The 27,340-nt window shown below is 41.7% G+C and overlaps 1 protein-coding gene across 4 annotated transcripts in view; it reads left to right on the top strand.

Annotated features, from left to right (window-relative positions):
• ELMO1 (engulfment and cell motility 1) overlaps positions 1 to 27,340 on the top strand; it is a 522,734-nt gene that overhangs the window by 460,123 nt on the left and 35,271 nt on the right. For all 4 annotated transcript variants that reach the window (XM_077269247.1, XM_077269246.1, XM_077269248.1 and 1 more), the window contains one exon: positions 22,974 to 23,081. In XM_077269247.1, coding sequence (XP_077125362.1) covers positions 22,974 to 23,081 — 108 coding nt within the window. The remainder of the gene's footprint in view (positions 1 to 22,973; positions 23,082 to 27,340) is intronic.

The following is a 27,340-nucleotide window of genomic DNA, read 5'->3' as shown; positions in this document are numbered from 1 at the left end:
CCACCACGCTAATTGTAAATACATTCTGACTATAAGACGCACCCCAGTTTCCCAAAAAATTTGCATCTTATAGTCTGGATAACACGGTAATTGAGCCAAGATCTAAATCTGTTCATGCACCACCTCTGGCACCATCTTGTTGAAGACCACCGGCAGTTCAATCTGGGCAAATGCTGCCACCGGCACAGTTTTTTTTTTAAGACAATCGGGATATGGATTTGCACGCAGCAAATACCTAGCCAGCATGAAAGTTCAAACAGAAGACAGGTCATTCACAAGGCAACGACATGTCATACAGACACCAGAGGCAGGCAGAGGGGCCTGTGCAGGAGGCAAAGATCCTAACCACAGTCCTGCCCCTATGCACCTAAAGCTAGTTACCTAAAAACTTGAAATGTAGATAAAAGAACAATGAACAAACTGATTTCTTCACTAAAGGTACCATTTTAATCTGTATAATAGTGTCATTATGGTCATTATTTTACTTTACATTGCTGGATTATTCTCTCTTTAAAGGGATTTTAGGGTCAACAAAAATTGACTTAAATGTTCCCCTGCTATATGTAATGGCTGTGTCTGACCGTGCAGGAACGTGGTCTGGACATACCACATCTCCTGGCTGGGGAGGAAGCAAAAGAGAGTATACAGGCATTACAGAATGGGATCGCAGCTGCTGCTCTCTGAGGTAAAACATTTCCCTGCCTGCTTAAAAACATGTTTTACCTCACAGAGGGACTCAGCTGTGATCCCCCTGCTGTAATGTCTGTATACTCTTTTGCTTGTCCCCATGCCCATGAGCTGTGGTATGATCAGACCATGTCCCTGTACGATCAGACACAGCCATTACACAGTACACAGCACATTTATAAGATTATCTCAGCACAGGAACATTTTTTTTATACATCCAGTTGTGGAACTTGTTATTCAAAGAGCTATTGATTAAAATTAACTTTGTGTCACAAACCCCGGGAGTACCTTCTGCAAGGTGGGTGGCGGCGAACTCATCGGGTAGCAAGCAGGACCTGAACCACGTGACTGAGGGGAGTGGCCGAGGGCGGAGACAGGTGCCAGAGTGCTGGGGAGCCAGACGGCGCCGGAGAGAAGTCAAACGTGCCGAGGTCAAAACCAGGAAGTCAATGAGGTACCGGGGGTGAGACGGAAGGATAGTCAGGTGAAAGCTGGGGATCAGGAAGCCAAGCCAAGCAATGAAATGCCGAAAGAGACGCAAGTTGACAAAATCAGAACAGACAGGCCAGGAGGTCAGAATCAAGGAAAGCAGTCAAACAAACACAGTATGCACACACACCTCAGGGGGTCAGACACACAGACAGTATGAAAGTATAACTGATACATTTATGTCAAAGGTCATGTCCCTGCCTTTGTTGGAGGCTCGTAAACCAAGCCCATATCTTTCCCCACACATGATGGCTGATTTAATCAAACAGTGGTTGTAATCTGAGCATGCTTAGCTATTAAATGAGGCTTAAGGCAGAGCTGTGAATTGCTACTTTATATAAAGGTGACATAAAAAGTGAAAAATCAGTTCTAGACAAAAAACATGTCATAAGATGTGGCAAATTTCTGAAGCATCATGCAACCCTTTGATCAGTTTGGTGCTACTAGCAAAACTCACTTAAAAATTCCTCTCTATATGTGCAAAAACGTAATGCTTTAAATACTAATTGAATGGTATTGTAGTTTAAATCAAGTACTTCCGTGGGTGGGCCTGACTGTGATAACAAACATTCTGAAAATATTGAGTTAGTGGTTTTGTCACAGCTCCAACAATATAAATGGGTACAATGAAGGACCTTTCATTTTTAGGTAAATCTTTTTGTGTATGAACCCAGTTGTCTTATTATTTTGTGCCTGCAGGGTATGGTAAATGCCCTTATACAGCCCCAGCAGTCATGCAGCTCGGGTTCTTTACTGCTCACATTTTGGCTTAGAAAAGCTATTTTTTATGAATACAATGTGCTTGAAATAATCTCCAGAAAGTGTTTTAGAAGAGAATAGGAGACTTCAGTTTTCAAAGACTGAGGCACAGAATCAAAATGTATCTTCTTTTCTTTTCAGTGAATTCACAGAACAAAAAGAAAATGGAATTGTATAAAAGCAAAGACACGTTTTAGTCTCCAACATATGTCTTTTTTCTTGTCTTCTCTTTCTCCCGAGAACAAGCACTGTTTTTCTTTAATTAGAAACGGGTTGCTGGCACTGTGGCTGACTGGCAGGTATACAGCCAGTGAACTGATAACGAAAACCAAAAAATTGAAAATCGGATAAACTCCATATAATAAGGCTAGCATCCACCTGAAAAGAAGCATTATGTAGCTCCAAATTGATATGTCAGTCTTGTCAACTGCTTGTATTCCCTTATGTGGCAGATTTATCAAGAGTAGAGGATACAGACTCGCATGTCTGGACTGATAGTTGGGTATATTATGAAGTCATTCATGTACATTTACATTTAGAGTCCCACAAATCCTTCAAATGATTAATTATTTGGAATAACATTTATTTTATTAAATATATGAGAACATAGACCGTCATATCTGATCCAAAAGGGGCAATCAGAACAATCAACTTAAAAGACAGAGAATTGTTTTTAAGCAATCTCTTCTATTCTGTATAAGCAGATGTAGACACAAGTGTTGAATGTATAACTATGGCATCAGAGGCATTTTAAGCTTTTTAAATAAGTCTGATATGTCTTGTTTCTGTTTTGTTTAAACATTCTCTCTAACTAAAGGGGTTTTACCAAGTTTAGAAGTTATTCACGGAATGATCCTCCTGATCACTGGGGATCTGACCACAGGGATCCCCATAGATCCTGAGAATCAGGAATGGTGGTCGATCATGTTCACTTCCACTCCATTTGTTCTTAATGGGAGTGCCAAAGACCATTTGGCGATTTCAATAAGAACGGAATGGAGTGGAAGTGTTCATGATCAACTCGCACTCCATTCGGAGTTCCTGGTTCTTGAGATCGTCAGTTCCAGCAATCAGGCCACTAGCGATCAGGAAGTTATCCACTTTCCTGCGGCTAGGTGATAATTACTAATAACACTAATCTATTTATTTATTAGCAAAGGGGATATTTATGACCTCAGGATAGAATATCAATATCGGCTTGGTGGTTGTCTGACACCAAAGTACCTGCACTGATCAACTATTATTACTTCCAAATAGTAGTTGTAAAGCAGTACAAGGCAAAGACAGCTGCATATATTGTTTACAGCCGACCACCGCCGGAGCTAATAACAGCTGATCAGTGGGGATGCCAGGTGATGGTCTCCCACCGATCTGATATTGAATGTTTGCAGAACCCCTTTAATGATTTAATTTTATGTTGCCTAATTAATTCCATCTGTCCAATGACATTAAGACACAATATACCGTAACATTTACAAGATTCTCAACCAACAGAAACATTATTCAGCTTATCCATAAAGCCTTGTTTAGATTGAAACACATAATTTTATATTCACTTAAAATAGGAGCTTGTGAATATTTTTTTAGTTCTGCTTAAATATACATGTGTGGTGCTATCTGGAGCATGAAATGTATCCCAAGACGATTGATATAGACTGCAAGATGTATTTCTAGTTGATATGCTCGAGTGTTTTTCATCATTGTATTTGCTGACTTTCTCTGATATTTTGTAAGATTCCATTTTTCTAACCTACCCTTGACATGGTTGCAACAAACCGCTTTAGGGTTTCTTTTTCAATTTCTGTTTTTTTTTCTGAATAACCACAAATACTCTTGGTATATCTGAATTAAGAGTATTTTTGACAAGTAATGCGGCAGATATTGGCTGTGTTCATACCTGGGAGACTCAGTGAGGACTTTTCTGGAATTTTCCAAATGTCTACACTTTAGTCATATCTTGATGGCTTTATTTGAAATCCATTGTACTGGCAAAAGGGCAGAAGGTTCTGTCACGGTCCAAATGTGTTTGGGCTCGACTGTACTTTCCAGCATATAGACAGCATGTGCATATTTGTATTTAGCTTGTCATAATGAAATTAGTATGTGTAGCCACGACATGCTGAAAGACAAAAAGGGAGCTGCTGCGTAAATAGGGCGAGTCCAGAATCCCATAAGATACAGCAAACCTGTAAAGAAAGAATACATTATGCTACAATGTGCGTCAGAGTTTAAGATGTAAACTGACCACTGTAGACAGTTTGTAAGAGAGAATTGAAATGAAAAAGTCCAAGCACAAAATGTCTTTGTTAATTCAGTGTAATGTCTTTACAACTGACCTTGATTTTTCGTGGATGAAAAACATAGAATGTTCACAAGTCAATTGAACGGCATCTGAACAATCAAGAGAGGATTAGTGCAAAACCATCAGATGGATAAAGAAAATAGTTTATTAGTTATACTCACAAAGAAATAAAAAAACACACTTGTAGATAAAATCCAAACGATCAAACACCTTGTGGTAAACGCTGATCAGTAGCATAACCCAGGTTTGGGCTAATGAAAAGAAGAAGCCACATTGGTTAAGACCAAACCCTGAGTCGGGCTAATGATCGGTGTGTACTTTCTTTATTTGTGTGTTTAGTTTGTGTGTGGCTCACACAGTAATGGTAAGCCAGATGGCTTCTCACAATCATTCATCATGTTTCACCTTTTACAAAAAGGTAATTGAGGCTGAAATTACCGGTATTTGTATTGTGTGTGTCTAGAACTGTACTCTATAAGCTGCTCCTTGACCTATTATGTTAAAAAACCGCAATAAGTTTTGCAGTATGTGCTTTATGCCAAAATAGCAAAATAAATGGAAAGGAAAACTAAATTTCAAATAGCAGTGCCCTTTTTTTGTTAATCTTGGTCTTGTAAGTGTATGTACTTATTCTTGTCTGCTAATAGTTTGAGTTACTTCTTTTCTGTGGTTCTTTGTGACAAATAATTCATACATCTGTTCTACATACCTGGCTACATCGACAAATTTATAAAACTTCCCCACGGAGCCATTAATAATTGAAGTGCCTACACATTCAATATGATTTCCATGAACCTTACCTGTTTTGTTGCTCTGCACAATGCTGGCATTCAATTTCTTGCTATAACTTGGTAATGCATATCTGCCAGTGTCGGTGTCTGCCAGTCTTCTAGAATGTATTTTATGCATGCCATATTTCCTACTCATGAAATAAACGCAGTGCTGCCATAAGCTGATACTGTAGTGACACCTCAATGTGAATATGAAGTACTATTTACTTGTCAGGCAGAATTCATCCCTTGACATCTCGTGTCAGTAAATGTGACCCTCTGAAGAAATACTGAGCCTGGAGGCATTAGTGCAAGGAAAGGGACAGATCGAATGGCTTAGGGTACCGTCACACAGTGCAATTTTGATCGCTACAACGGCACGATTCGTGACGTTCCAGCGATGTATTTACGATATCGCTGTGTCTGACACGCTACTGCGATCCGGATCCCCGCTGAGAATCGTACGTCGTAGCAGATCGTTTGAAACTTTCTTTCGTCGTCTGGTGTCCCGCTGTGGCGGCATGATTGCATTGTGTGACACAGGTTGTATACGATGTGCGCACAGTAACCAACGGCTTCTACATCGCAAATACGTCATGAAATTATCGCTCCAGCGCCGTGTATTGCATCGTGTGACCGCAGTATACGACGCTGGAGCGATACTTATACGACGCTGCAACGTCACGAATCGTGCCGTCGTAGCGATGAAAATGGCACTGTGTGACGGTACCCTTACACTAGGATAAGGCAATTCCAGTCTGCTGGGACATAACACATCTGATTTCAGATATTTGTTTATTATGGCTCTTTTCTCTCTCTTGTCAGCATTGATTTCTGAAATATTATTCCACACAAGGAATCAGAAATATAACAAACTCAAACAAATCATTATGTAAATAATTGAGTTTTGCATATATTTACCAGAGGCTGGCGTCAAATGCAATTATCGCGAGCACAGTGTTTAACAGCTTGTTTTGGACTCTGTAATTAAAAAAGCTTAATTTATGGTTTAGATTGCCAAAATATTATTTTATTGTCACATTGTCAATCTCTCTAGCCTGACTAGGCCCCTTTAATTTATATGGTGTAATCCAACCTTTGTCACATCATTTAAATGTTGATTCTCAGAGACCAAAACATTATTTACACACAGTTAAATGTAGAACTTTTTACATCCTGAGGCTGGGCTCACACAGGCGTATATAAAATCGTGAGGATTGCACAAGGATGACAAGTGAGAAAAAAATGTATCCAACTTTACTGGAACCAGAAAAGTTGGATGAATTTTTTTCTCCCTTGTCATCCATGTGCAATCCTTTTTTTAACTTGGCAATGTATACGTAAAAATCAGATGCCATATTGATGGTCTGTATAATATCTGATTTTTTTTCTCACACCCATCCAATTTCAGAGTCGCAGCATGCTGTAATTTTTTTCCTCATGCCAAATATAGATGAGAAATAAACTCAGATCTGCTGTCACGATCCGGCGGATGGAAAAGGCTTAGCTTAAATAGCTTACGCTCCCACGCTGCAAGGCCAAGAGGATGTGGGGCGTGCATCCCAGGAGCTAAGGGAATGTGGACCCACTGGACCACAGAGGGGGCAGCGACCGGGTCTGTGGCAGCTGAGCATGTGGGCAAGGTGGTGACATGCAGGACTAGATCATCATACAGAACATCAGACATAATGCTAGGCTCCCGATTCCGCACATCAAGGAAGGGTGAACATCACAGGTTAGCAGACGGCAAGAGGTCATCACGGGTTGATGCAGTCCAGGGTCATCTGGCATGGGCATATCAGGAGAACCTCTCTCTCAGATCTCAGGCATAGCACAGGCACAGCAGGAGAACATCAGACACCGACCTCGGACAGACGTCATCAAAGGATGGACCCTAGCGCACAGGCAGGACATCTGGACACAGGCAAAGACATCGGCTGGTCAGATCCAGGACTCACGAGCAGAGCCGTCACCAGGAAGCAAGACTGGAGACTACCCAGGAACACGGAGGAGGAGCCCATCCAGGAACACGAGCGGGACCGACTCAAACATTGGCTGGACCACCAGGACCACTATCTGGATATCAAGACGCTGGCTGGACATAGGGACTCAGGCAAGACATGGACAGCACAGGACCAGGGACATCGACACGGCAGCTCAGGACATCGGCTTGTCAGATCCAGGATTCACAGGCAGAGCCGTCACCAGGAAGCGAGACTGGAGACTTCCCAGAAACACGGCGGAGGAGCCCGTCCAGGAACACGAGTGGGACCGACTCTGAAACACCAGCTGGACCACCTGGACCACGGACTGGATATCAGGACACAGGCTGGACATCTAGGACAAAGGCAGGACATCTGGACTCCAGACAACAGACATGGCTCCAGGCAGAGAACATCATGACCCAGGCAGGACATCAGAGACACCGGCAAAACACAGAAGGACTTCAGAAACATCATACAGCAGGAATTCACATTCAATGTACCAAACACATAGGCAGGACAGGTGCAGGGACAAAGACATCAGCTTTCCCAGAACTTACAACAGGCAGAACAGGAGCTGAAGACTAGGCAGACTAGAAGCAACATGGAGGACCAAACACACATGGCTAGGTTTGGAAACCTAATGAGAAGCTCTGGCCAAGCCCAACGGGGAAGAGGAATTTTAAATAGGTGCTGCCCCTCAGCAATAGGCTGGGGACAGCAATTCAAGCACACACACTGCCCCTAATAAAAGCAGGGAAGGTGTGGCCACATGCACCTTAAGCACAAAGAGAAACCAGTACAGCATAGCCAGCACAAGAACTGAGGCCTAGGGCACCTGGCAGCGGCTGCAAGCTTAGATACATGTGGAAAGTCATGCACCAGCTGTAGAGGACCTCGCAACCCACAGATGGTCGTGTAGCGGAGCAAAGACACCACAACACATGTACGGCTACGCAGCAGAGCAGGGAACTGAGCAGCATCCATACAGGTAACAGTCAACAGTATCCCATCTGATTAGGGAAAAAGGGTAAGAGCACAGACATGCAGAGTAACGCTGGCGAAACAAGGGCACAAACACACCGGCATTACATCTGCACTGCCTCATTGCATAACATTGGTTCATTTTTTTTTTTGGATTGCACTTGCCCTAGTTATACGCTCATGTGAACGAGCCCTTAAAGAACGAATCCTCCTAAAGTATCTGATATGTCAGCACATCATTTTTTTATTGGATTGGTTTGCCGGCTATGTGCAGGTGCCATGCAGGTTAATAACACCATTAACCTGCAGATTAACTCCATATCTGCAGATTAATAGCCTTTTCTGGTGACCGGTTCCCTTTAGCATGCGTAAAAGAAGCACCCAGGACCCAAATAACCAGACTTGGTAGGAATATGTCCCACCAATACAATTAGCTGCGCCACCAGTACACTTAGCTGCGTCTGTCGCCTCCAACCATCTGCTTGTACATTTTCAAATTTATAGTTATATCTCCAGTTAAAATACAAGATTTTTTTTATTTTCTACATTGGAATATATTTATTCTGCAGTTGTTTTCAATGAGACACAACATCTAGTTTTCTGTGCCATAATAATTACATTCCTGGCACAAAAGAGTAAAAGTCTAAATAATGTACAAAACTGAACATGAGGTTCTCTTTGCTAACATTCTGATCAGTCTGTATATGTAAATTCATTTATGACCAACAAACACAAAAGCATTTTAAGAGTGATATATTTATTGACTAACTGCAAAAATTATATTTGCAGGCCTTCAGAGCACAGAGGCTTCTTCGTCAGTCTATTTTACAAGTGAATTACTGGGAAGAGAGCAGAACATTTGCAAGATGTTACACCAATGTATTTGTGCATGTGGTGGATGGGATGATGCCTCCTAAACATAAGCCAAAGTTACAATTGGATAGGTGGTGGGAGTGATTTGGAGTCAGTCTAATGGAGGTGTGATGTGTGTCCATGTAGTGAATCATAAATCCAGGTGTAAGATTGAGTCCCTTTGTCATAGACTTGAACAACCTTATCAGCTTGAATTCCCAGGGTCTTCTCTGTCATTCCTAAAATGACCTTTCAGTATTAAGACTTTTAAATCTGTCATACTTTGTCCTATTCCAGAGAAGTATTTTCCACAAGGGTGTTCAGCTCTTTCCGTATAGTATAGTTTATTCCTTATTTTACTTTTTGTTAAGTTTCCACAAAATATGTACTTTCAGGGCAGCTTGTACACTGTATTATGTACTCCACATTGGAGGATGGATATCCAGGATGTTTAAGTCCTGTTTTGTGTTGTGTGCAGACAACGTGCATTTTTAACGGTTAAGTGGGAATTTGCCAGGCTCTGATGGCGATGAAATGACACTTCTCATGGGAGATTCCCTCAGTTTGGTGGTTGTCTGTAGGAGTGAAGTGGTAATTCTGGCAATATTTCTTTCAGTCTGAGGTCTTTATGGCATCAAGATACGCACCATTTTTTCTTTGGATGCTCATATGTTGTTGTCCTCTCTTTGTAAACCAGGAAAGTGCTTCTTGTGACTTTTGTGAATCTGTTCATCTAATACCAGTGGATGGTAATCTTGTTGTAAGGATGTTTTTCTCAGTCATAGCAGACGTAGTTTTCTATCTTCACTGTCTGAACAGATCCAAATTAATTTCAGAGTTTGACTGCAGATAATGGATTTTTGTGTGTCTTGGATGAAAGCTGGTCCATCTAAAATATGACAGAGGGCCTGTTGGTTTATGGTAAATTGATGTTTGTATGGTATGGTCTTTGATGTATATGGTCATGTCCAGAAAATATACTTGAGATTTTGAGAAGTTGAGGGTGAGAGTGATGGTTGGGTGGAACTTTTTATTGTGGAAAGTATGCAGATCATGTTTTGAGCCTGTATAGATTATTATAGAACATCATCAATGTAGTGGAATTATTTTAGAGGTTTAATAGCACAGCTTTATAAGAACTCTAACAACAGATCCAGCAGCAACCCGATGACAAAAATACTTGTGCTGACTCAACTATTTTGTCCGACTAAAAAAAAAATTATTACAACTGCATCCATTTTTAACATTGAAGTCTGTGGGAAATGATAAATAGCCATACATTTTCTTCCACTTGAAAAGGATCCATTTTTTGCTTATTGGATCCAATGCAAATGGAAGAAAAATGGATGACTATTTAATGGATCTTTTCTCCATAGACTTCATGTTATTAATGGATTCACTTGAAATTTCTTTTTCTCGGTCCCCCATGACAGCACTACGGAGAGAGGGGATCCGCCCTTCAGGGACAGGAAACCTACAGATAAAAGGGCGGTACCTCTCCCTCGCATCAGTTGGTTTCCTGTCCCTGACGGGGGAACCTCTTTTCGGCAGTACCTGACACGAAGACGCCGTTTCCAAAGGACCGGGACCGGACAGTCGGGTTCCGGCAGCGAGGAGGCTCCTGCCGCGGCTCGTCCGGCACCCGAAGCCGCCACCGCTGGAACCGACGGGTTCTTCAGGGTGTGCGGGGGAGAGGCCGCCGCCAGACTCCGAGGGAGGAAGGGGCGCTGGTCACCCGGAGCTCCGGTGCCGGCTGCTGCACGCTCCGGGTGAAGAAAGATGGCCGCCGCTCCGGAAATGCGGCGTTAACTTCCGGGTCATCTCCGCGCGCATGCGCGGTACTCTCTCCTCTCCCTGGGATGTGCGCAGGACCGGAAGTGAGGCAGAACGCCGGGGGTGGCGCCGGATTCAAAAAGGGAGATGGTGCACACATAGTTGTCGCACTATCTCCATTTAAACATGGAGGACAGCGATCCACAGCAGCTGCAGCCCAGACAGCAGCACCATAAGAAAGGGGACCCAAAGAGCTCCAGAAGAAGTGAATCAAGCAGTCGGTCCACACAGCGCAGCAGATCTGCTGCAGGGACTACCTCTCCTCCTCAAGAAGCTCCACTGCCAGACCCGGGCCCGCCTCCAGAATCGGTACCTGCCTCCACATCCGGATGGGGAGTGATCTCCGTGAAAGTGTACTTTTTTTTATAATAGGGCTCCCTCTTCTCCCTTACTAGGGTAAGAAGAGCCTGGAGAAAAATAGGGTCTGTCCCACCTGTAACAAAGCTTTGCCGGTAACCTGGAGAAAAAAGCTTTGTAAATCTTGCATTCAGCCATTATAATGTGAAGAGACCCCTGACTTCGCATCTGAACTAAAAACTATAATTAGATCTGAAGTTCAGAATGCCCTGTTATCTTCCAAAAAAGGGAAGGAAAAGGTGAAGGAGATGGTATATTCTCACTCTGTCCGATCCTCGTCTGAGGACGCGGACTCTGACGATTCCAAATCCTCCCTATCTTCCTCCGATGAAGATTCGGGCCGTCATTGCTTCCCACTAGAGGAAGTGGACGCTTTAGTTAAAACCGTCAGAGCCACTATGGGGGTTGAGGATCCCAGACCCGATAAAACGGCTCAAGATATTATGTTCGGAGGTCTGGGACAAAAAAAAGCGGAGAACTTTTCCGTTAAATCCCAATGTCCAGACACTGATCAAAAAAGAATGGGAAAAACCGGACAGGAGGAACTCTTCAGTACCCTCGCTTAAAAGAAAGTATCCCTTTGATGATGAGGTGTCCACTTCTTGGGACAAGGCACCCAAATTGGACGTGGCAGTGGCCAAAGCCTCGAAAAAATTTGCGCTCCCGTTTGAGGATATGGGTACCCTCAAAGACCCCTTAGACAAGAAAGCGGATACCTTTCTTAAAGGGGCTTGGGAATCGGCTGGGGGTAGCTTGAGACCTGCAGTTGCAGCGACCTGCACCTCCAGATCTTTGATGGTATGGGTTGACCAGCTGGAAAGCCAGATCAAAGACGGGTCACCCAGAAGTAAATTGCTGGACTCAATCCCTGCAATTAGGGCAGCAGCAGCATTCCTAGCGGACTCAGTACGTTTAACATCCAAGGCCGCTGCCCTCTCCAACGCAGCCAGAAGGACCCTATGGCTTAAGAGCTGGCCAGGGGATCTCCAAACAAAGTTGAAATTGTGTTCTATTCCATGTGAGGGAAACCCTGGATGACATCCTCCAGAAAGCAGGAGACAAAAAGAAGGGGTTTCCAAACCTGGGGCCAGCCCCATTTAAACAGTCCTTTCGGAACCGTAAATTTTTTCATCGGAGACCTCCCAGAGAACAGAATAAATGGGAAGAAGGGAGAAGACGAGATAGAGGTTAACTCTTTGGCAACACCTCCCGTGATAAAAAACCCTCCAAATGACATTTTCCCTACGGTAGGGGGAAGGCTCACCTCATTTCTTCCTGCTTGGGAAAAAATATCCAACAACACCTGGATTTTAAGACTAATACAATCTGGTCTAAAAATAGATTTCTTTTCTCTCCCCCTCCCCGAAATTATGTAGTGACAAAGACGAGGTCTTCGGCAGCAGAACAAGCGGCATTAGAGAAAGAAATTATTTCCCTACTGCAGAAAGCCGTAATTCAGGAGATCCCTCCTCAAGAAATGGAGGAAGGGTTCTTTTCCCCTCTCTTTCTAGTACCGAAACCCGACGGGTCTTTTCGGACGATTATAAAGTTGAAAAATCTACACAACTATGTAAGAAATCACAAGTTCGAAATGGAAACAATAAAATCTACAATAAAAATTCTCTTCCCAAATTGCTACATGGTTGTGATAGACCTAACCGACGCATATTACCATGTGCCCATCCACGAACATTCTCAAAAATTTCTCAGGATGGCGGTGTCCATAAAGGGAAAAATAAGAAACTTCCAGTACAGGGCCCTCCCATTTGGGATTTCTATTGCTCCGCGGATATTCACAAAAATAGTAGCGGAGATGATGGCCCACATAAGGGAACAAAACATTATCATAGTCCCTTACTTGGACGATTTTCTTATTGCCAGCGACTCAGCTCAAAGTTGCAGAGAACAGAGAGACCGAGTAATGACTATTCTAACGGACTTGGGTTGGCTCATAAATATAAAAAAATCAAAATTGGAACCCTCTCAAGTGCAGGAGTTCCTAGGGCTGACGTTAGACTCCCAGGTTCAAGAATGCCGACTCCCGGGCCCCCAAAAAGACAAAATATTAACCATGATAGCACAAACACTGCAAAACCCCTCCATGACTCTAAGGAGGGCAATGTCACTGCTGGGGTCTCTATCTTCATGCCTGCCGGCGATACCCTTTGCACAATTTCACTCAAGGGAGCTTCAGTGGCACATACTAGAATGGCAGGTAATATTAAAAAACAATTTAGAAAGCAGGGTCATTCTAAATTCCTCCGTTATTCATTCCCTTCTCTGGTGGGGAAAGAACCAGAATATCTCAAAAGGGATTCCTTGGGTACCAAAAATATCTCGGGTGATAACAACCGATGCAAGTCCCAAGGGGTGGGGGGCCCACATGGCAGACAAAGTGGCTCAGGGCAACTGGTCAATTCAGGAACTGTCAGCATCCTCAAATCAAAAAGAACTCTGGGCGGTACATCATGCGCTTCTATCATTCCTTACCTACATTTGGGGACATCATGTCCGAATTCTCTCGGACAATATAGTGACAGTAGCCTACATAAATCACCAGGGAGGAACAAGGTCTCGGTCACTGATGAATTCCTCCGCCAAAATTTTCAGCCTTGCTGAAACAAATCTACTATCCCTTTCTGCACTGCATATTCAGGGTTCAAAAAACGAGAAAGCAGATTACTTGAGTCGAACCCACTTGAAACAAGGCGAATGGTCCCTGAATCAGTCTGTCTACAACCAGATCACAAGGATGTGGGGAACCCCAACAATAGATTTGTTCGCCAATTACAAAAACAAAAAAGTAAGCAAATTTTGTTCTCTAAGCCCGGAAGGGAATCCTCAGGCTCTGGATGCCTTTCTGATTCCATGGACACACAAACTGACATACGCTTTTCCACCAACCATTCTGATTCCGGCAGTCATTCGGAAAGTCAGAGAGGACAAAACAAAAATGATCCTTATTGCCCCATTCTGGCCCAAAAAGACATGGTTTTCCTGGCTAAGGATGCTATCGGTCTCAGACCCATGGGTTCTACCGAATTTGCCAGACCTACTACAGCAAGGACCGATCTTCCACCCACAGGAGACGAACTTGCATTTGACAGCCTGGTTTTTGAACGGGAACTATTAAAAAAAAAGAGGCTTCTCAGACAACTTGGTCACAACATTATTAAAATGTAGAAAACCTATTACTACTAAGATATATGGGAAAACATGGAAAAAATTCTTGTCTGTATCCAAAGTTAAAATCCAGGAGGGACCCTCAATTAATAAAATACTTGAGTTCCTACAAAAAGGTCTGGAACAGGGGTTAGCGGTTAGTACTCTTAAAGTACAGATAGCAGCCCTGGGTGCACTCTATAACCAGAATATTGCAGCCAACCCATGGATAATAAGATTCATTAAAGCGGTAACAAGAGCAAAACCTGTAGTTACCCAAAAAATGGCCCCATGGGACTTAAATCTAGTACTCTCGGCATTATCTGGTCCTCCGTTTGAACCAATAGACATGATTCCCATTAAAATACTATCTCTTAAGACCATTCTTCTAGTAGCCTTAACATCTGCACGCAGGATAAGCGACATTCAAGCCCTGTCCTCTAACCCCCCCTTTACAAAAATCATGGATGATAGAGTCACTCTAAGACCTGACCCGGCCTATTTGCCAAAAGTGGCGACAAAATTCCATAGGTCACAGGAAATATCCCTGCCGTCCTTCTGCCCGAACCCTAGAAATGAGAAAGAGCAGAACTTCCATAATCTAGACGTCAGAAGATGCCTAGTCCAATACCTAGATTCCACCAGGGAGTATAGGAAGGAAGGCTCTCTGTTTGTCTGTTTTCAGGGTCCCAGAAAAGGATTCCGGGCATCTAAAGGTACCTTGGCAAGGTGGATTAAAGAGGCAATAGCGTTGGCATATTCATCCACGGGGAATGCGATCCCGGACGGTATAAGAGCGCATTCCACAAGAGCAGTAGCTACCTCATGGGCCGAGAGGTCAGAGGTATCAATAGAACAGATCTGTAAGGCGGCCACCTGGTCATCACCGTCAACCTTTTTTAGGCGCTATAGATTAAATCTAGCCTCTGTGTCTGACCTGACCTTCGGTCGAAGGGTTCTTGAGGCGGTGGTCCCTCCCTAAGCTTAGTCTCTGCAATTCTCTCCGTAGTGCTGTCATGGGGGACCGAGAAAGTCATAGTTACTCACCGATAACGTTGTTTCTCGGAGCCCATGACAGCACTCGCTTATTCCCTCCCATCACGAGTGCGGCGAGCACCTTTAATTACATATGATTTATATAGTTATATATTATAATTTAGGCACGGGGTTCCTTTTTTTAAGAAATGTTATAATATGGTATTTTCTCTGTTGTAAACTAACCTGGAGGTCCTCCGATGCTCTGTAAACCAACTGATGCGAGGGAGAGGTACCGCCCTTTTATCTGTAGGTTTCCTGTCCCTGAAGGGCGGATCCCCTCTCTCCGTAGTGCTGTCATGGGCTCCGAGAAACACCGTTATCGGTGAGTAACTATGACTTTTTTAGCCAGACAAAAAAGTTGTGAATGCACTTATCAATGGATTTTTGCCGAATCTGTTGTAACGGATGTAATACAACATAAGGTAAGCTCTGTCCCCTTGTTTTTTGAGCACCTCTGCGCTCCATTCTGAACGTGACGTCACAAGTAGGTGGAGTATATCAGTCATCTTTCTTTTTGCCCCGCGTGACACCTAGGGACACTACCGGCCGGAGCTTCCCTAGCTGCATATCGCGCCTCACCATCCGATGCACATGGTGCTGTAGCCCTTACACGCTGATTTCCAAACAGCGAGCCGGCACCTTGCAGACCTTGTAAGTTCATTGCACGTTGCAGCACCAATTTAGGCTACGTTCACATTTGCATTGTTGGGCGCAGCGTCGCCGACGGATACCGACGCATGTGTCATGCGCCCCTATCTTTAACATGGGGGGCGCATGGGCATGCGCCGGTATGCGTTGTCTAGCGTTGTCTGACGCATGCGTCATTTGGGCGCAACAGTCCGGGCGCAGCCGACGCTACATGATGCAGTTTTTCTGCGGCCAAAATTCATGTAAACGTTGAACGCATGCGTCAAAAAACGCTGCATTGTGTATGCGTTTTGCGTTGCGTCGGCGACGCTGCGCCCAACAACGCAAATGTGAACGTTACCTTACAGGTAAGCTTGCAGCTATACACAGTCCTACTGCTGGAAGCAGTAAAATAATATAACATACGGATGCGTTAGTGTTCTGGCCATCAGAGAGATTTGTTGCTATTTACACAGTTACCTACCGTACTAAAAGCGGAGGCTTTGGTGTACAGTGTAATGTGTAGCCGGACCTACATGAAGTATTTATTTTCTGGTTTACCCTTAAGTGCGGGATCAATATTGTATTACATGTTTTATGACTATTGACACAGTTGCCACTACTCTGTCTGTATCCCAGCAGCTAAGGATTGTTGTGGTTTCTTAGGGTGAGCGCCAGTGTAACCCGTTTAATGTTGTAACGGATGATTACTGAACATTTGAACATAGCATTAGTGTATACCTAACCTTAAAGGTGCAGCCACAACCGCCGAAGCAATACTGCACAAGCAGGGGGAGCTATCCAGGTGTCCTACAGTACCCATTCTGCAAAGCCCCCACAGCTCCATGTCACACCACTTCACAGGCTCGGCACCATAACAACAATGGCCACCATACAGCACCAAAACTAAGTGAATATATAAAAAAGTGCATTTCTAATACCAATAAAAACAAAAAAATAACCGGTTGTTAGTTACATGCTGTTAGTGTTGTAAAATCTTGATAGCAGATTTGCTTTAAGGTTAGTAACCAACTAATAGGTTTGCCATGATGTGGCAGTGATCTTCGCTCATTTTGATCAGAAAATTTATTAAGAGAATCATGTTCAGTTTTGTAAAATTTTGATAGTTGAAATAGATCAATATATAAGTTTTGGATGTGCAGTCCATGTCTTTGTTTTCTACATTTATGTAGAATGAGGCTTTGCATATTTTTAACGACACTATAAAGCCTGGAGACTAATCATCGAGGGCTGAATCTATATTTAAGTGGAGGCGCTGGATATCTATGTGTGTAGCCTTACCCAGAATGAATCCTTTTGATTCGGATAAAGTATCAATGGTTGACCCAGTATAAAGCACCACTCCAGCATTTTTATTTATTTTACCCCTGGAGTGGTTTCACTAATATAAAGTTCCCTGCCATTATTATACATACAAACCATTGTTTTCATCTGTTATCGGCACAGCTCTTGTCGTTCTTCTGCCGTTTGTGACCTGTGTTTGCAGAGCGATGTGGAAGTCACTACTCAATGTAAGTCTATTAGAGACAGAACGAGGCTCTCATAGACTTACATTGAGAGCGTGTGACCGTTCCCTCTGACTTCAGTAAGAAGTTACGTTCATAAGATCGGAGCGGTACCGAGAGCAAAACAAAACGCCGGCTGGTGAGTATAATACTAGAGGCAGGGAACTTACATTCATTGCACCACTCCAGCTCTGAAATAAAAAATAAGAAAAAACACAACCACTGGAGTGGTGCTTAAAACTAGTAACTTGGATCTTGGCTAAAACCTTATCTGTATTGAGTAGAGAAATAGGACAGTAGGAGTCTGGGGATGTAGAGTCCTTCACGGGCATAAGCAACACCACCATGGAATCAGATAACTTACTCTGTTGAAATATCACCTCATAGAGTTCTAGCAAGTGATGTTTAATTGCAATTGAATTTTGTACCAGTCTCCTATTAGATCGTCCATTCCAGGGGTTTTCCATTAAGGTAATAATTGAATGATATTTTCAGTGTTCTTCTCAGGGATTGGGACACCCAGTGCCTCCACTTTGTAGTGCAATATGCACCACCAAGGTTGTCTGTATAGAAAGAAGTCTCTGGGATCTCGAGTATCTCATCGGGAGCTGTACAAGTCCTTGTAAAAGAATTAGAAGACACAGTTAATATCTTGATGATCAGTACACAAGTCACTACACAAGTGTTTTTATACAAGGAATGCAAGTTAAAGTTCTTGCAAAATGATCTTGGTATTTTAATAGTTTCCCAGTTTTATCCCCTTTTTTAAATATTGCTGATATTTCTGGCAAGAAGCTTTGCCTGAGTTTATTCATTGACAAGAAGTAGCAATTCACTCTAAGCCCCTGCTCAGTGATGCTGATTACAGGTTGGGTCCACTCTATAAGTTTTTTCAGCTTAAGCTTAAATGGAACCTGTCAGCAGGATTGTGCACAGTAACCTACAGACAGTGTCAGGGTGGCGCTGTTGTACTGATTAAAATGATACTTGGGTTGGTGAAATCCATCTTTTGGTTGTTGTTTAATCTTTATTTTCAGTTAATGACAGGCTCGTGCCTGCTGAATGTGATTTTTTTTTCAATACATGTAATATTCAGTATGTAAATTAGAGGGCCGGTCACTGAGGGATCAGTGACCTGTCCTAAGCCATACAGATGAATATGTAAGTAGAGCACCACATGAAGACCCCCCCACAGGCCGCCCCGAAGCATGAGAATCTCTTTAACTGAAAATAAAGATTAAACAACAACCACAAGACGGATTTCATCAACCAATGTATCATTTTAATCAGTACAACAGCGCCACCCTGACACTGTCTGTAGGTTACTCAGCACAATCCTGCTGACATATTCCCTTTAAGAATGTCTCCCTTTCCCGGAGTTTATGTCTGTGGCCAGCCACTGCTAATGTAAAAGTTTCTCTGATCGTAGTTTTATTGCAATCTCAACTACAAGCCCAAGTGGTCAGAAATTCCTCAGGGAGTGTAATCAACATGTGTGATCCTTTATTCTCACTCATTGTCCTGTCGTACGTGGGAGTGGCCTAAATCCATGCTAGGGCTTTCGCAGCAGTAGTGAATAAGCAACAGGTTTGATCGTCCACAAATCTTGAGTTTAGCAATGGAAGTCATAACATATTTCTACCCTTTCTCACTATTTTTTTTCACTAACTTCTGTGAATTGAGTATGTTGCAGTCCAGATAGTGAGTAAGCCTACACAGGATGATATAAGTAAGAATATAGCCCTTATCTCAAGACGACGTTGATTTTCCATTACATTTTCAATTATATCTACAAGTACTTTAAGCTAATAATTTTCATGAAGGAAGAATATTGATTAAATACAGAAATAAAAACAAATTGTCTGAAGGTTGAGTTCATGTACAACAATATACAGATCTCCTTGTATCCGGACTTTTCTGTCCCTGACAGTAAGGCTACTTTCACACATCAGGTTTTTTGCATCAGGCACAATCAGGCGAATTTTTAAAAAAACGGATCCGTGTTTTTTTTTCTGCCAGATCAGTTTTTTTTTTTTACGTAGAGTTGAATTAGCGCCTGATTGCACCTGATGTCCCAACGTTTCATCCTTTTTTTTTAACGGATCTGTCAAAAATTGGTTTTCTGGTCCATAGCAACGTTTTTTTCTGTCCGGCGGAAAACTGCACAACGACTGATCTGGCCAAAAACGTATGAAACGCAGGTATAAATGGCCGAATCCGTTGACCGGATCCAATTTTTAACAGAAATCATGCATTTTGCCATTCTGGAATATCTCTCTCCTCTCTCTCCCTCTCTTTTCCACCTCGGAACAGGAAGTCACTGCATTTCCGGGTGAAAAACAAAAACTGATCCAGCAGAAAAATGGATCCGTCGCATCAGTTTTTCACTATTTGCGACGGATCCGTTTTTTTATAAAATTAGCCAGATTGTGCCTGAAACAAAAAACCTGATGTGTGAAAGTAGCCTTATTCACTTCCCATAAATCAGATGAATAGACTTGGGTGTGTTCCTGTCTAGATTCCATTATCTATTCCACTTCAGTTTCTAAATCTATCAGGGCTAACGTCAGAACAGAAGTGAGATTGGTATCAGATGTTCTCTAGGTTTTCTTGAGCAGATATTAATCTTGTGCTTTTTTTCTTACTAATCTTGACCCTCTTTAGTGATTTGTTAAGCCCCTTACCGACATTCCGCTTCCATGTACTGTGCAAGTCAATAGCAGGTATATAGTTCGGGCTCAGGGGGTAAGCCTGGCAGATAATGGCTGTGACACATAGCCAGGACCTGCTTCTAACAGTTGCTGGTGGAGTACAGCTCCATCCACAACTGTTAACCTGTTAAATTCTGACAGCAAACTCTGACCATACATTAATAGCTTGCCAGCATGGGAGCGTGTCATTCTGTGCGCCCATCGGTGCCCCTCATAACGCAATCCAGGACGCCGATGGGTTGCTATGACAGCTAGGGATCTGTTCAATTTCTGTGTGCCTGTCATCATTTTGCTCCTGTGCAACCAAGTCTGTGGCCAGGCATCAAAGAAAACCATAATTTTTACTATATGAAGCAACACTGTAGTAACTGCTGTATATAGTACAGTACAAGTGTTTTAAGTCCCCTAAAAGGTCTGATAAATACAGTAAAAAAAATAATAAAAGTTCGTATCACCTCCCTTAAAAATAAAGGTAATAAAAAAATTAACATGTGATATCGCCACTTCCAGAAAAGTACAAACTATGAAAATATAAAATAACCCAATCGGTGAACACCATAAACAGAAAAAAAAAATGGAAAGTACCAAAATTGCATACGTTTTATCGCTGTAATATAGGAAAAAAATGCACATTAAAATAAGTTTGGGATAAATTCATTATTTCCCTTTAATAGCGCCAGTTCTGTTGCCCGGTTTGGGCATATTATTAGATGCCCCGTACAGACTCTGACCACAGTCTATGTGATATTTGCATTCCGAGAGAGCCTGTTTGCAGTCCATTGAACATGGAACGCTGACAGATGACGTCAGTGTCCCACCAGAAGTGACATGTGCGTTATGAAAACACTTCTGTGCGTTCCAATGATACGGGGTGTGGACAAATGCCATCAGCGTCCAACTGGAAATGGCATGAAGACTTCCCTGCATTCCAATTCACAAGCTCAAAATCTATAGATTAATTAGTCTATAATAAGCTTTTGTATGAACTGGCTTCTGGGCTAAAAATGACTTGTATGATTATTTCTAGGCCACATAACAAAATTTTCCACACCCAGACCATACAATGAATGACATGCAGATCAGTGATTTTCTCATACGAGATATTCGGCCCGAGTTTCGAGTGTCTTTTGATGACTGTTTCATCCGTTTTCTCTTATGAGAAAAAAATGCTTTTCTACTCCTATCAGTACGTGAAAAAGTGACTCATAGACTTTCATTGCCAAGTTTGTGAACTAACAATCGGATCAACATCGGTCTCCACAATTGTGCATAGATTACTCAGTCAGAAAAATGTTGCATTGCTCCATAGACTATTACAGCTACGAGAGCTACCCGCGAAAAACATGGATAGCGCATGTATGCAAACATCTAATGTGTGAATGAGCCACAAGTGTGAGAAAACCTCTGCATGTAAGCATAGTTAGAGAGTGTTGAGAACCAAGTATGAACACCTCTTTTCTACTGCCAGTTCTTTCTTAGACTTATAGCTACTTCACATCTATTTAATAGGAAGCTCAGTATTGGGGTATGAATTTATAAATGTTCGATCAGTGAAGTTAAATAGCCGAAAATAATTCTACAAAACACCTATATCATCCACTTTAAAGTCCACGTAAAAAAACTCTTTGTGAGCATAATTTAGGGAAAGAGTCTCCATAATACATCATGAGATGGAGCTTATTTGGTCTCTATGTAGCATCACAGGAATATTGGGATATTATATAGCTAGAAATAGTGCTATTTCTACAATATTATGGATCCACGTGACATGTTAAATATTTGTATTCACCAGTTATGGGTAAAACAAAACATTTTTTATTCCCAGTATTTGTGACTGCTTCGTGCCGTTTAAAGGGATACTGTCAGTTGATTCATTCTGCCCAAGCTATGATTGCAGCCATGTATGTTTTACTCTGAAACGCTCCTGCATTTGAGAGAAGACGTGGTCTATATACCTGGCCAGAGCCAGCACCAGTGCAAGTCTGGTATCTGCCTATAGTCATCGGCCGGCTCTTAGCTCTTCAAACTGTGTATGTCCCCTGGCCGCTTCTTCAAGCTATGACCCCAATTCGTTAAGACTGGCATGCAGGAATAAGAGGAATAAGATTTGCCAAATTAATTAAAAGGCTCACGCCACTTAATGAATCTATCGCATCTTATCAGTAATCACAATGTTTCTCAGTTCAAGTACTGGAGTCACATTTCTGGTGCATGAAACGCAGCCAGTTTTGAACACTTTGATGGGTAGGCGTAACCACGCAGCGTCCTGCCCCATCTTCACCCATTTTGACAGTTTTGTTTTGAAACTTGTTGTGAAAATATCAATAGTCGCAAATTGTTTGCACAACTCTGCGTTGTCACTGTTAAAATATATATTTTTTTTCTTTTGCATAAACACTTTGATGTGTCAGCCCCTGTATTTTTTCTAAAAACATACCTGTCTGTAATTGTGTAGCCAGGCTGTGATTAATGGACAGCGATTTGGGCAGCATGAGTCGATTGTCAGGTTCCCTTTAAGCCTTTGTGACTTTAATTAATAAATGTGAATGATTTTTCACAGATTTTACTTCTGAGTTGAGGTGGTTTCTGGCTTGAAATGTTATTAGACCTATGAGTCAGATATCTGATCAGCTGCAGCACTCTGCAATGCACAGATGACCAGTAGATTATGTTCTAATTTACTAGCGGTGTGAGAAACATACCTAATTGCATTTTGCATTCCGAGTGTCCCATTACTTATAACCATTTTGATCATTATATTGAACTGAAATGGACACTAACCTTCGTAACGAATAATATTTACTGTGCATTGGGCTGTTTTGTTTTTTTCAGAATATGTTCTAGTTTTGCAGTGATGATTAGTGTATTGAATTCCATTATTGTCTGTTTTACAGATAAGTTTTGGTATTGCCGTCTGTCACCCAATCATAAGGTATTACACTATGGAGACTTGGAGGAAAGTCCTCAAGGAGAGGTCCCCCATGACAATTTGCAGGACAAATGTAAGTCACCTTAATATTCATTCTTACAAAATCAAACAATGCAGTTATTGACTAATTGTTTGTTTTTCCCTAATTTAGAATGAAGATGTCTAAGCTGGGATTGTAATTACTATTTTTATTTTTTTACTCTGATGCCTTAATCCTCTTGGTTTAACTTGATGAGTGATAATTCTCTTTTAGCCCTGCTTAATTTATAATGGACTGTATTTTAAATGGCAATATTTAGTGCACATTTATTGCCTTAATGAGCTGTGGTGCGTGAATAATACACCTGGAATAATGGTAATTGGTGGTTGAAGTGGACAAAGCAAAATGTTGGTCCTCCACAGCACATTCTCCACCGGGTTCTAGCAGTAAATCTGTGTAATATCAGGAGTTGGGCTTACTTTAACTAAACAAACACAACTACCTGTTTGTTCATTCTAAAAAAGGAAGGGAAAGAAGTGCAGTGACTATAAATGTGGACATAGTATAGCCTAACCTAATGTATTGCTGTTACTGTTTTCTGCAAAAGTGCCTTAATTTAATTGTTCCTGAGCAATCTCATTGGTGCATACCAAAATAAATGAATGTATGCAGCCAAAAAACACACCTGTGTTACCTCAGGCAGGGAAATGTATTACGTCAGAAAGTAGCAGCTGTATGGTCACTCATCATAAGTGACCTATGCCACCACCCCGGCCAGGAGGTGTGGCTTGTGACGACCATGGACTGGAGAAGCTCCTGCACTGTCAGACAGGTCCATTACACAGTACATAGCAGTGGCACATGTATAAGATTAGCTCAGCACAGGAACATTTTTTTCAACATGTGCAATTGTTGAACTTACCGTATTATTATTCCAAGATCTATTTTAAAAAAAATGTACTATGTTCGTGGGACTGCCCTGTAAGTGTTCGCAAAAATAAATTTATATGCTAAAAGATTTTTTTTACACAATTATTAGACACTTTTTTGTGTTGTTGATCCTTTTTGTGGCCATGAGACTGTATAATAAAAATTCAGTATGTTTAGATTTAGTTTAAAGAAAGTGACATTGTGTACCTCAACATTCTCATAGGTATGTAGGTTTTCTACTTTTCTTCTGGTATTGCAGCTCAGCTCTATTAACCCTGTCCTGATTGGGCAGGTTCGTTTTTTCTTTTTGAGTCCAGTATTTCCTCAACTTATTTCCAGAAGCCTTAACTTATACAAGGGCTTGTTTCTTTGCAGGATGAGTTGTAGTGTTGAATGACACCATTAATTTTCCATACAATGTACGGGAAAATTGATAAAAAATTTGAAGCAATGTGAAATGAATCATTCTTCCAATGTTTTGGGGGTTTAGTTTTAGGATGTTCATTCTCCAGATCAGCTCAATGGACAATTTTGTTAAAAAAGAAAAAAATTGTTGTGTCACCATTTTGTGAGAGAGTGGTACAGGTGCTTCTCACAAAAATAGAATATCATCAAACTGTTAATTTATTTCAGTTCTTCAATACAAAAAGTGAAACGCATGTATTATATAGAGTCACTGCAGAGTGATCTGTTTTAAGTGCTTATTTCTGTTGATGTTGATGATTATGGCTTATAGCCAATGAAAACACAAAAGTCATTATATCAGTAAATTAGAATAATTAACAAAAAAACACCTCCTAAGCGTTTAAAAATGTCTCTTAGTCTGTTTTAGTAGGCTCCACAATCATGGGGGAGACTCCTGACTTGACAGATGTCCAGAAGGCAATTATTGACACACTCTACAAGGAGGGCAAGCCACAAAAGTTCATTGCTAAAGAAGCTGGCTGTTCACAGCATATTATTGGAAGGTTGAATGGAAGGAAAACTTATGGTTGAAAAAGGCACAAAAGCAACTGGGATAACCGCAGCCCTGAAAGAATAGTTAAGAAAAGGCCATTCAAAAATGTTGGGGATATTCACAAGGAGGGGACTGCTGCTGGAATCATTGCTTCAAGAGCCACCACACACAGATGTATCCAGGACATGGGCTACAAGTGTCGCGTTCCCTGTTTCAAGCCACTCATCACCAATAGACAACCCGAGAAGTGTCTTACCTGAGCCAAGGAGAAAAATAACTTGACTGTTGCTCAGTGGTAGAAGGTGGTGTTTTCAGATGAAAATAAATTTTGTATTTCATTTGGAAATCAAGGTCCCAGAGTTTGGTAGAACAGTGGAGAGTCACACAATCCAAGCTACTTGAGGTCTAGTGTAGTTTCCACAATCAGTGATGGTTTGGGGAGCCATGTCATCTGCTCGTGTAGGTCCACTGTGTTTTATCAAGACCAAAGTCAGCGCAGCCGTCTACCTGGAAATTTTAGAGCACTTCATGCTTCCCTCTGCCGACAATCTTTTTGAAGATGGAAATTTCACCTGTTCACACTGCCAAAAGTACCAATACCTGGTTTAAAAACAACAGTGTCCCTGTGCTTGATTAGCCAGCAAACTCACCTGACCTTAACCCCATGGGGAATCTATGGGGTATTGTCAAGAGGAAGATGAGAGACACCAGACCCAACAATGCAGACGAGCTGAAGGCTGCTATCAAAGCAAACTGGGCTTCCATAACACCTCAGCAGTGCCACAGACTGATCGCCTCCATGCCACACCGCATTGATGCAGTAATTGATGCAAAAGGAGCCCTAAGTATTGAGTGCATTTATTGAACATACATTTCAGTAGGCCAACATTTCAGATTTTAAAATAATTTTTCAAGCTAGGGTTATGAAGTATTCTAATTTACTGATGCAATGACTTTTAGGTTTTGTTTGGCAGTAAGCCATAATCATTAACAGAAATAAACACTTGAAATAGATTGACTCTATATAATATATGAGTTTCGCTTTTTGTATTGAAGAACTGAAATAAATTAACTTTTAGATTAAATTCTAATTTTGTGAGAAACGCCTGTATGTGAGAGATTGTGTTTCACATGCCAAGCTGACATTTTTATTGATACCATTTTCAGGTAGGCTACCAGAAAACCGCAATTCTTTCATTTCAGTATTTTTCTTATTATAGTATTTTCCAATAGGGTTAGTTCATTTAATATTTTGATTGAGCGGACTTTTACTAAAATATCACAGTATTGCCGTTTATAGAAAAAATTACATTCTCCTTTGAAGCCCAGCCTAAAAGGGTTGGTCTGGTATCTAATATGTCCTTTTTAAATATCTGTCTAACAACTTTTGTAGTTAGCTTTACTATAAAATGCCCTTCATTTCTCCCTGTCTAACTAACCACTTAACGTGGTTTTTTTTTACTTTACTGCCTGTGATGATTCGATTGAGAGGATTTTCAAACAGGATTTCACAAGAGGCTGGGGTTGCACTCGCCCACAGGCAGTGTCTATGGCCCCTCCTGGAACATGACGTCATCAGGGGGACTCCGCCCCACAGCTTCTAGCACCGCCCTCAAATTAATCCCTTTCAACTCAGAGGACAGCACTGGTGTCACTCACTGCTTATATTACCGCCCCTGTAAACTGTTTCAAGTAACTGTGGTGCTAACCCCTGATGACATCCTTTTCTAGGAGGGGCAATGAATGGTACAGGAAAGTGAGTGCTGCTCCGTGAAGTAAAGTAAAAAACACACATTTAAGGGTTAGATAGATAGGAAGAAGTGTAGAGAGTTTTACAATTAGGTTGATTACAGAAATAGTTAAGATTTATTTTTAGGTACCAGACTAACCCTTTAAGCTTCACAGGAGGACAAATAAGGTATCTGTACTGTCATGACAACCTATCAACCATGTAGTGGGGGGCCCAACCAGTGTACATGTGCACCAGAAGTCGCTATAAGTGATTGACTGTGGTATTTAATGGGTTTAAACAGCAGTTTAACCCAACCCATCTTTTAGCATTGAGAGATAGAATATCAAAAATAAAATCCAGAAAATCACATTGTATAAATTACCGTATATACTCGAGTATAAGCTGAGATTTTCAGCCCACTTTTTTGGGCTGAAAGTAACCCTTTCGGCTTATACTCGAGTCATACCCAGCGTAATAATTATAGGGGATAACTCAGGAGACAACTACAGGACACAGTTTTATAAGTGGTAAAGTCTATATTATCAAACGGTGATTCAAACAGGTGCAGAGAGAAACTCAAGTCCACAACACTTGGTGTAAATATTAAACGCAGCTTAGCAGTCTATAGGAAACTTCAGAGGAAAATGCAATCAAGCAGAAAGTCTATGAAGCACAGTTATTCTTGAGGATACTTGACACGAATAAATCCTTGTCTTAGTCCAAACACAGATA

Source organism: Ranitomeya variabilis, chromosome 6 (genome assembly GCF_051348905.1).
Source record: "Ranitomeya variabilis isolate aRanVar5 chromosome 6, aRanVar5.hap1, whole genome shotgun sequence".
NCBI classification, from domain to species: Eukaryota; Metazoa; Chordata; class Amphibia; order Anura; family Dendrobatidae; genus Ranitomeya; species Ranitomeya variabilis.
This window is presented reverse-complemented; position numbering and strand designations above follow the sequence as displayed.